The 10,174-nt window shown below is 41.9% G+C and overlaps 1 protein-coding gene across 2 annotated transcripts in view; it reads right to left on the bottom strand.

Moving 5' to 3' along the window:
• EPSTI1 (epithelial stromal interaction 1 (breast)) overlaps positions 1-1,076 on the bottom strand; it is a 49,784-nt gene extending 48,708 nt beyond the window's left edge. Inside the window, exon 1 of one of the 2 annotated variants that reach the window (XM_014965825.1) lies at positions 776-852. In XM_014965825.1, the coding sequence (XP_014821311.1) occupies positions 776-819 (44 nt within the window). In that variant the 5' untranslated portion in view covers positions 820-852. Of the gene's footprint in view, positions 1-775 lie in introns of both variants that reach the window. The other variant, XM_014965824.1, reaches the window with a different exon arrangement.
• Between the last annotated feature and the right edge of the window lie 9,098 nt (positions 1,077-10,174).

The raw sequence follows: 10,174 nt of genomic DNA on the forward strand, positions 1-10,174 counted from the left end.
TTTAAAAAGCAAGCTAAGAAAACCCAGCACATTATTATAATAATAATAGCATTACATGCACAGTTACTAACAGCTCAGAAAAAGCACATTTGGGGAAGAAGACTGTGAACAATTTGCTTTGGTCAGCTAAGCATATATGTATTAAGCACATGTGCATCAAATACACACACAACTAACAGTTTCTATTCTGTATTCTATTTCTGTATTCTATTCTACCTCTACATCTGCAAGCTAGAGTTTATATAAGCTAAAAATTGTCACTGGAAAACCAGAGGTGAGCTGAGCATAGATCTCAGTAAAGCCTAAAAGAAAATTGAGGGCTGAAGCTTTGGCTTTACTTTTGTCAGCATGAAGATGTTGGAAGCAGTTCTCTGTCCTGGACTGCATTCAGATCAGTGCTGGAACGCAGCCTGTGTCTATCTCTTAAGCCAAAGGAAGAATTTTTAGACTTCCCAAGGTGAAATATTAGGAGAGAGAAAACTGGGAGCTAGAACCAGATTTGAAATTACACTTTGAAATAAAGAAGGCAAGAAAATAGTATCAAATGCACAGAACTGGCTGCTGCTACTGCACGAGGTGTAAGCCATGCCATCAGGAAGCCTGCCAGAACAACTTGGGTCTCATATAGGAAGGATAGGAATGATATAGCCTATCATTCATAGGTAGGCTTCAGGCTGACAACCAGTGGCTCTGAGAGGACAAGAACAAGCTGCTCATGTGCCCAGTCCCATTCACAGGCTCTGTACAAAGTATTTCTGCCTTTGAAAGCACACACCTTGCGTAAGGTGGAGAACAGGCGCCTGATATACACGCCACCATCTCAGCCAGCCTCCTTGCTACTTACTACTGCTCTTGCTGTTGTTGGTAGACTGATGCTTGGCTGCTTTGCTCCTCTTCAGATGTTGTTGGCTTCTGAGGGTTTTCAGCCTCCTGCGTTTTATTGTTGCCATCCCAGCGGTAACCCTGAGATGAAAACGGGGTACTGGAGGCAGCAGTGGTCCTGTACCTGCTGCCTCCCCTCTGTCCTCCGACCCCAGACATTGCTTCAGAAGCACTTTCCCTGGTCAGGAAGGAGTACTGCGGCTAGGGAAAGAGTTCTTATCTAGTTTCAATTTCATTTCAATTGGTTTCAACTCCCTGTAAGACCCACCCCTGACCGGACTCTCAGCTGCAAGGCATGCAAATGCACACACTGCTTTCGTGAGTCATCCTCCAGCTGACACTCAGTTTTTAATCATCTTGACCCCAGCACCCCATCAGGCTGGAGTCACAGGGTGACAGCAAACCTGATCTGTACTAGTAAAACAGTCAACAACACGGTGAGGTCTGTCCGAAAGCCGTATTCCAGGCAATTTTTTAACCCAGCATTTCAAATTTTATTGATGACATAGGGGAATAACTCTAGGGGGCGGCTGATTTCCATTTTGCAGGAGTATACAAAGAAAGATGAAAGTGAGACTAAAAACTGACCTTCAGATAAATCCTAAAGCAATGGTCCTGCACAACTCCAATTCTGCCTTTCCATTCTACTCAATCAGAAAACTTTTTTACTTTGACTTTCCTAATTCTAACTGATGAAGAGAGGACAAATACCTGATCCTCTTAAGGGAAAATGCACATCCTTTGGTGAAGACACCTGACCAGTGGTATTGTATCTATGGGATTGGGTACTGGGGCATCTGCAGGGCTGGGGAAAACCAGTCTTAGTACCACTAGAAAAACAAAGATGTTTGGCAGCTCCTAACCCAAGAAAAAAAGAACTAGTAACGCTACTCAAGCTTTATGCAGCAGAGTTAAGGGAATTCAGCACCACACCTGCAGGTCCTGTCACGTTTTGTCCTCATCTGCTCAAGCTGCACTGAAACCACCTTGCTGAAGGGATGCTTTTTGTGGCCAGGTTTCCTGACTGTCCATATTGTCTAGGTCTTACAGCACACTTCACACATGCTGGGAAAGTGGCAAGATAAAATGTCACATGCAGAACCACAGACTGCCTGGGGTTCATGACCATAGAATCATAGAGTTGGAAGGGACCTTAAAGATCATCGAGTTCCAACCCCTCTGCCATGGGCAGGGACACCTCCCATTAGACCAGGTTGCCCAAAGCCCCATCCAGCCTGGTCTTGAACCACGGATGGGGCATTCACAACTTCTCTGGGCAACCTGTTCCAGTGCCTCACCACCCTCACAGTAAAGAATTTCTTCCTGATATCTAACCTAAATCTCCCCTCTTTCAGTTTAAAACCGTTACCCCTCATCCTATCGCTACACTCCCTGATAAAGAGTCCCTCCTCATCTTTCCTGTAGGCCCCCTTCAGGTACTGGAAGGCTGCTATGAGGTCTCCCTGGAGTTTTCTCTTCTCCAGGCTGAACAACCCCAACTCTCTCAGCCTGTCCTCAGAGGAGAGGTGCTCCAGCCCTCTGATCATCTTCGTGCCCCTCCTCTCGACCTGTTCCAACAGGTTCATGTGATGCTTCTTGGGCTGCTGAATGGGACACTGTTACCAGCAGCACACCTCCCAGAGCTGCCACATCCAGCAGCATGCCATCTCCAAGGGCTGCTGCATCAATGGTCTCTCCCTCCCACCAACCCTCCTAACATGCTCTGCAGCAGGAATGATCTTCATTTGTACGTGAATCACCCTGCACAGACCCTAGAGTGCAATGGCTGCATGATGCAAAGGGATGAGCTGGTGGATTGTCCCTTGTACCCTTCCCAGAACTATCTCGCTTCTAGGCCATGATGGGACTAGCCTGGCCTATGAACACAAGAGGAACACTGTGGGAGTGTTCACTGTGGTCATTTCTTGGAGACAGATAGCAGAACCCACTCAGAGGCCCTCTACCTACCTCTGCCAAGCCCTGATATCTCTAATCCCAATCTCTTTTGAGATAACGATGCAACATGCATTGAGACACATGGAGAAGCCATCCCAGGTTGGCAGTAGTTTGTCTTTTTGGTTTCTTAGGGGAAGAATTGGTCTCTGGGACATTTTATAAGGAGCTGGCTCAGTGGGGAGGGTGGGATGGATGCCAGTTGCCTTTTAGCCATTAACCAAAGTGTTTGCTCACACAGCCCCTGTCTCCATCTGGAAACTGCCCGGGAGGTCAGAGCAGAACATAAACATGGACTGCAACCGCAGTCTTTGCCCCATGTTGTTTAAAGCTGTATGTTGTGCAATACGTCTAGTCTGTTAAACATTGCTGGGTCACAGCTCCAAGGCTACCCTTGATATTGCGAGTAGCCAACATAGGCAGGTTTCTTGTTTAAAGGGTATTCCAGGTTGATCTGAGAGAGAGAGAGTGTCCTCTTCCAGATGTCTTCGGGAATTGCTAAAAGAGCATAGGGCCTCACAGCCTTGAAGCAGTTCTGTGAGTTTATTCTTTACCTCTGGTCTCTGTGCAGAGAACACAGACATTTCATCCTGGATAGTGACAGGGCTCTTACCAGACATCAATCTGACAATCTGAGACATCCCTGAAGTTGTCCAAGCAGGTGTTCAGGTAGGCCAGAAGGCTCGAGGCTTGCTGTCCTGCTTCATGTGAGCTGTAAGGCACAGCTAAAGGCAAGCCCCTGGAGAAGATCTTTTAACCCAGGTCCCCCCTCCCCTTCACATATTATGTACAAGGTGCTGGCAAATGGAAGTAAGCATCAAGCTTACTCCCTTGTGTAGGACCTGAGGTGTAGAGAGACTACATGCAGCATAAAAAGACAGCAAAGTCATGTTTGAGGACTGCAAAGATTTGTGGGATAACTGCTGTGCCTACAGGCACCCTTTTTGGTAAGAATCCAGCTTCAACATCTGGATCCTTCTTAACCCATGCAGATTGATGTCTTAATAACTCAAATTTAATTACAAAAATTGATTATAATTAATGTAGCCACTGCTGCTGTATCTTCAATCCCACATTGTTATGTAAAATTCAGATCTAATATCTGTTTCCTGCTGAAATGTTGAAAGTTTTGGCTGCAAACAGTAACTGTAGAATCTAAGTAGTTTACATCTATATTGCTCAAAAAAGAGGGATGTAAAATGAACCCAAGCACTAGAAGCTCAATCACTTACATTGCTTCAATGATAGTTTATTTCTTAGCTCTGGTTTGGACAATCCAAACTAACTCTCTCCAGGACAATGCCCAGGACGAAGTCCAGGCCAGGATGGTTCATGCCAGACACGACCTTCAGAAAATCTATGGATACAACTGCATCAAATTTAGTTTCCTCTACCCTAAACAGTCCTCCAACAGTGTCCCAGCAATCTCTGCATCTCAAACACATCCAATGCTCCTCTGTGTGTTCTGTGCTCTACAGAATGTCATTAATAAGCTCTTCAGTCTCATGCTACTAAAACGCAACTTTGATGAGCTGCAATCCACGCCTCATATTGCTCCAGACACGTTTACCTGAAATATCCTCGAAAATATTTGGGGACATAAGCTCAGTCTCTGGCTCTATTTTATTTAGCATTGTAGATGCTACATAAATGCTAAAGGGTCTGTGCTTCCTAAGATCAGAATGCCAATGTATTCAGCCTCCTGAGACATGCAAACCCTCACCAAATCTCAACCTTTCCCAAATCCTCCATAATAATTTTTACTCAGTACTTGTATTTTTCTAGACTCGGTAAATATTGACTGCCTATTCTATCTGATGTTTTATATTTACAGTTGATTTACATCCTTGACTGTGTCCAATGCTGTAGTGCATTCACCTTTGCTGGCAGGGAAGCACCCACAAAGCTGGTGGCTCCCTCCCTCCCTGCCAGCAGGACAGGGGAGAAAACAGGAAAAGGAGTGAGAAATTTCATCTGTCAAAGTAAAGCTTTTTTGCCTGTAAAGCTCTGTTGCCTCTAACTATTAACAACAGGGTTTTTTTTGTTTTGTGGGAGACAGAAAGATAGAAAATTATCTTTCCTTTGCTTGGAGAAAATCCTTCAGTGGACATGTGAGATATTAAGAATCACCATATTTCTTCCCTCACCTGTGTTTTTCATCAAATTACAATAATAAAGCAAAATAATTTCTGTAAAGCAACATTCCATATTGAACTTTCATTTCCAACTCAGCAGCACATGAACTATTCCAAAAATAAGAGATATCAGAGATCCTTTCTCACGGTAAAGGATATTCAGAATCCTGGTCAGCCACCTCATCCTTTCTTTGGGAATGTGAGATGGGATAAAACTCTTTGCTGTGAAAGAAATAGTATTAAAAAAAAAAAAAAAGTAGTCAACACTATGCAATGTCCCCTACCTTTCCTTCCCTGAAAACACCTGTTCTTTCTTCATTATTTCACTGTTGGTTTATGGCTTTCAAGGTTTTGCGTTTTTAAGTTTTTTCCACAACCACGGACACTTTTCATTAAGAGCTAAGATTTTCATTTAATCCAAGCAGACTGGAAGCCTAAAGCCTAAAGAAAAGCATCAAACTGCAGGAGACTTTTGAGAAAGACAGCCAGGACAGGCAGCTTTCCTGCAGCCCACTCAGTGTTTTTCCCAGGAGCCAGCAAATGGTATTGAAAGGCCTTGACTGCTGGAGAACTGCTTTTCCCTTTGCCGTCAGCTAAAATACTTAGTCCTACACCTGCATATGATGCTTAAGGGCTTACATGTGTAGTTATTTCCCTGGATAGTCTGACTAAGTAGGTAAGACACACAGAATACAGTACAGACCATATACGTGTGATTGATCATCGGGAACATCTCCCTGTACTTTTGGGCAATGACAAGGGATGGCAAATATGCCTAAAAGCCTACTTATAATTAGCATTGCAGGCAGTGTTTTTATACCACGATGGCAAACTAAAAATTGAATTTTTAAAGACGCATTTTACCTTAACCAGGTTTTTCTGGCCGAGTACTCCAGCTTGCTGTACAATTAGTTGTGAACCCAAAACCTTAAACTGGACAACAAGCAATGTTCAGCTTGACTTTTAAAATAGTTAACCTGAAACGAGCTTATGGAAAGCAAAATATCCGAGCTCACTGTGGAGCAAACCCACAAAACATTAATATGAATGAATGCTGTAGTATGGCTTTTTAGGTTTTTTTCACAGAAAACATTTTGTGAGGAGCAAGGTTGCTCTGCTGTGCGGACAGTGCAGCTCAGCAGGGTTGATAGCACTAACCGCTACAGCTCAGGATGCTGGACAAGAGAAATTTCTCTGCTCCCTGGAGAGGTAGCCCCAGGAGGAGGGTGAAATGTCAACATTTGTCCAAGATTTATTCTTGTTTAGATTTAGGACTGGAATTTGTCAGGCTCAGCAGAAAGAATGCCATTAGCTTTGACAAGTGCGTGCATGTGTCTGTGTTGGGTAATCTATTTAGATGTAAAATGCTGCACACACTTCCCATTTTATTGCAAAAAGCTGAAATTGATGGTACCTGTCAAAAACTATCATCTTCCCCTCTCTAAAAGAAAATTGACCCTTGCTTTCTCTGCAGCATTAGAGCAGGTCCACCTCTCCTTTAGCTAATACTACTTCAGTAAAAGGAAGTGGAGATTGAAAATATAATTGACCTGATGTCCAGACCTTGCTATATTGAGGTCCTGAAGTAGTGCCTGAAAATTATTGCTATGTTCTAGGAGTATTCTTATGCCTGGAGAGAGCTATGCATATCTATATTGCTATATAAATAGTACTACATAATAAAGCAGGGCTATTTTAAAGGTCTGATGTTATAAAAACAATCAGGACTACAAATGAATGCTTTATACCATTAAAAATGCCTGCAACAAATCTATTGGAAAAGGCAAAAATTAACTCATAAACTACACAAATGTTATCAGAAACAAAGAACTCTTGTAGATATTGCTCCAGCATTGTGACTGGGAGGAAAAAGTCCTTGAGAAGTCTGACACTATTAAAATAATATTTGTAAAATTCCTGAATATATCTTTTTCTTAACAGTTTTTACAGCAGAGGAAATTTACTTGCACATAAGTTATTTTAACACTCTTAATCACAAAATATACTTGAGCCTTTTGCTGTATATACCATCTTCTTCAAGGAATTATTGTACTCTTGTAATTCCCGAGGGCCGTGATTAGTTCCATTTTAGGATTTTGTATAATATACTGCCCTGTGGTACCTACTCAACCAAAGGTGTCATACAGACAATTATTACAGTATCTAGAAAGAACATTACATTCTTTGTTGTTTAATGTTTCAGAATATGTTACTTAAAGAAATTAGTAGAAGTCCACAGCTCATGCCTCTTTTTGCTTTTATGGTATATTGCGATAATTAAAGAAACATGCAAATGCTTTTAGGAGCAATGAACTCTTCCAACCTCTAATCCTGGTGCAGTGGCTGAGATTTATTCTTTATTCATTTGTATGCACATGACAATTCAGCAAGGCTCAAGTACTGACTCTACCAATTTTATACGATACGCCTTATGATTTCCTTGATAACTCTCAATTATACTCTCTTCTCCGCCTGACCTCAGAAACTTTCTTCTTCTTCGGCATGAAACTTTAGCCTCTGCCGTTCTAATGTCACTGGTCAGGTGCTACTCTTACAGGTACTTTGGAAATTCTCAGTGGTAAAAGAGTAAACCCAAAAGCCTCCCCCTCCCACGTCCTCCCCCGACCCTTGTTACGAATTTCACAAGATTTGATCCGATATCTGTTTCTAGATTCTCCTTCACTCCTGACAGAGACTCTTGCCAGCACTGATCCTGACTGCAACATGGAATACTACAGCACAGACTGTTTAGGAAAGTCATTTACAGGAAAAGTAGGCAGACAATTAACTTAAATGGCATAACAAATATGGACAACATTGCTACACATTAATAGTGACAATATGCTGGAACATACCAGTGTTTAGGATTAAATTAAAATAGTAATGGACAGATTGTCTCTACCAGCACCATCCTGTGCATAGCGTAGCACACAGCTGTGCCACGCTGAGAGGAGCTTCAGGAGAGAACCATAACCAAAGACCCAGCAGCTTTCATTCTTCCCTTTTTTGCTTCCAAGGGAAACAACCTACGGTCTTTCACTCCGAGCAAAAGATGTATTTTCCTTTCATGGATTATCTGGTTTGCTTCACTTAATCTATGCTCTTCCTGAGTCTCACTGTCCAGAAAGTAGGAGCTGCTGAGATGAGGAAGACATTCAGAGCACTCTTTTCCATCTCAGAGCTTGCCTAGATGCATTTGGATGGACCACAGGATGACCCAGTATCTTGAAAGGCAAAATTTTGCTACCCTTAAAATGATAAAAGATATTTCCTGAGTGCATTGATGATAACTTCCTTGCAAAGGTGATCAAGAAGCTGACAAGGGGAGATGCTCTTCTGCATCTGATACTTACAAATGGGAAAGAACTTGGCTGCAGTGACCATGAGACAGTAAAATTAGGACAAAATAGCAGAATCACAATCCTAGACCTAATGAGAGCAGACATTGACCTGTTCAGAGGTCACAGGGATCAGCTTGGAAGGATCCCATGGGATATAGTACTGAAGAGGAGTCCAGAAGAGTTGTTTGATTTTCAAGGTTCCCTACCTAAAGGCTTAAGAACAGCCCATCCTGACAGTAGGAAGTCCAACAAGAGTGGCAGAAAACCTGTGTGGATGAACAAGGTGCTCTTGCTAAACTCAGATATAAAAAGTAAGTGTACAAGAGATGGGAACTAGGGCAGGAGACCCAGGAAGAATATAGAGTCACTGTCTGAACACACAAGGAGGAGTACCTGGGGAAATACAGGTTGTTCAGCCTCACCTCAATACCAGAGAATCATAGAATTGTCTAGGTTGGAAGGGACCTTTAAGATCATCTAGTCCAACCATCAACCTAACTGATAAAAATCATCACTAAACCATGTCTCTAAGCACTATGTCAACCCGTCTTTTAAATATCTCTAGGGATGGTGCCTCAACCACTTCCCTGGGCAGCCCATTCCAATGCTTAATAACCCTTCCAGTGTAAAAATTTTTCATAATATCCAGCCTGAACCTCCCCTGGTGCAACTTGAGGCCATTTCCTCTTGTCCTATCACCTGTGACTTGGGAAAAAAGACTGACACTTGCCTCTCAACAACCTCCTTTCAGGTAGTTGTAGAGAGCAATAAGATCTCCTATAAGGTCTCCCTTCAGCCTCCTTTGCTCCAGGCTGAGAAGGTGCTGAAGCAAACAATTCTGGTGGACAAGTTGGTCATAAGCCAGTAATAAGTTTGGGATTCCTCACCCTCCTGTATTTCACATGGATTTTATGTGTTGCCACTTAGGCAGATTTTGTAAATTATGGTTGTATACCTGGATATTAGAGAAATTCTTCTAAACTACTTTGGGTTTTGATGGTCCAGAATTGCAAAGCACTGTAAAAATTCATCATCATTGCTGTTGTGCTGATTTTTGTCCCCTGAATCTTTCAAGATTTTCAAAACAATGCAGCTATTCTTGTTTAGAGCCACCCACGTCTTATTTCCTACATTTGCCTGGCCAAACACATTGGTGACTCAAATGAGTAGCTCTCATTCACTTTACTGTCCCATTGGACTCAAAGGTGCTACTTCTATGAGCAGGTACTTTTCAATATGAGTACATGTTGCAGAAGCTGGAAAAAATATATATTATTTTCTGTAGTCTTTCACTTCATAGATTCACCTCTTACTTTCTCCTAGTCTAAGTTGTTTGGCCTCTTTTTATTTCCTGCCCTTTCCCTTTTCTCCCCAAAACAAATACAACATTTCTTCTCTTATGGCTGATTATCTTTTAACAAAGAGCATTATGTCACCAGGAGAGGCCTAGATTTTTTTAAACAAGTTGCAATAAAATGCAGAAGAAGAAAATAAGGGAAAAAAACACCTAAACTCCAATACTTTCAATTTATTATTTTGAAACTGAGTTTTATAATCAGGAGAGCAGTAAGTGACATGGTATTCCGCATTGCTTCTATGCAAATCAATGAAAAAATGATTAGTTGGGGACAATTTTATTGATTTTAAAATAGGTTTTAAAAGAAATTCGATTCCACTGACGGTTTAAAAAATTAATCATATATGATTTTATATGTTCAATGTTGAAGTAAAAAGGCATGTATTTCTTCCCCAATGTACCATCATACAACTTGCAGTGCCTTCTGTGCTATAGAAAGTTAAACTTGTGCATCTGTCTAAGATGAATGAAATGCTATATATGGTCAACTCACCTTCATGGTTAAT

The sequence above is a fragment of the Calidris pugnax genome, unplaced genomic scaffold (assembly GCF_001431845.1).
Source record: "Calidris pugnax isolate Ruff unplaced genomic scaffold, ASM143184v1 scaffold20, whole genome shotgun sequence".
Classification (NCBI taxonomy): Eukaryota; Metazoa; Chordata; class Aves; order Charadriiformes; family Scolopacidae; genus Calidris; species Calidris pugnax.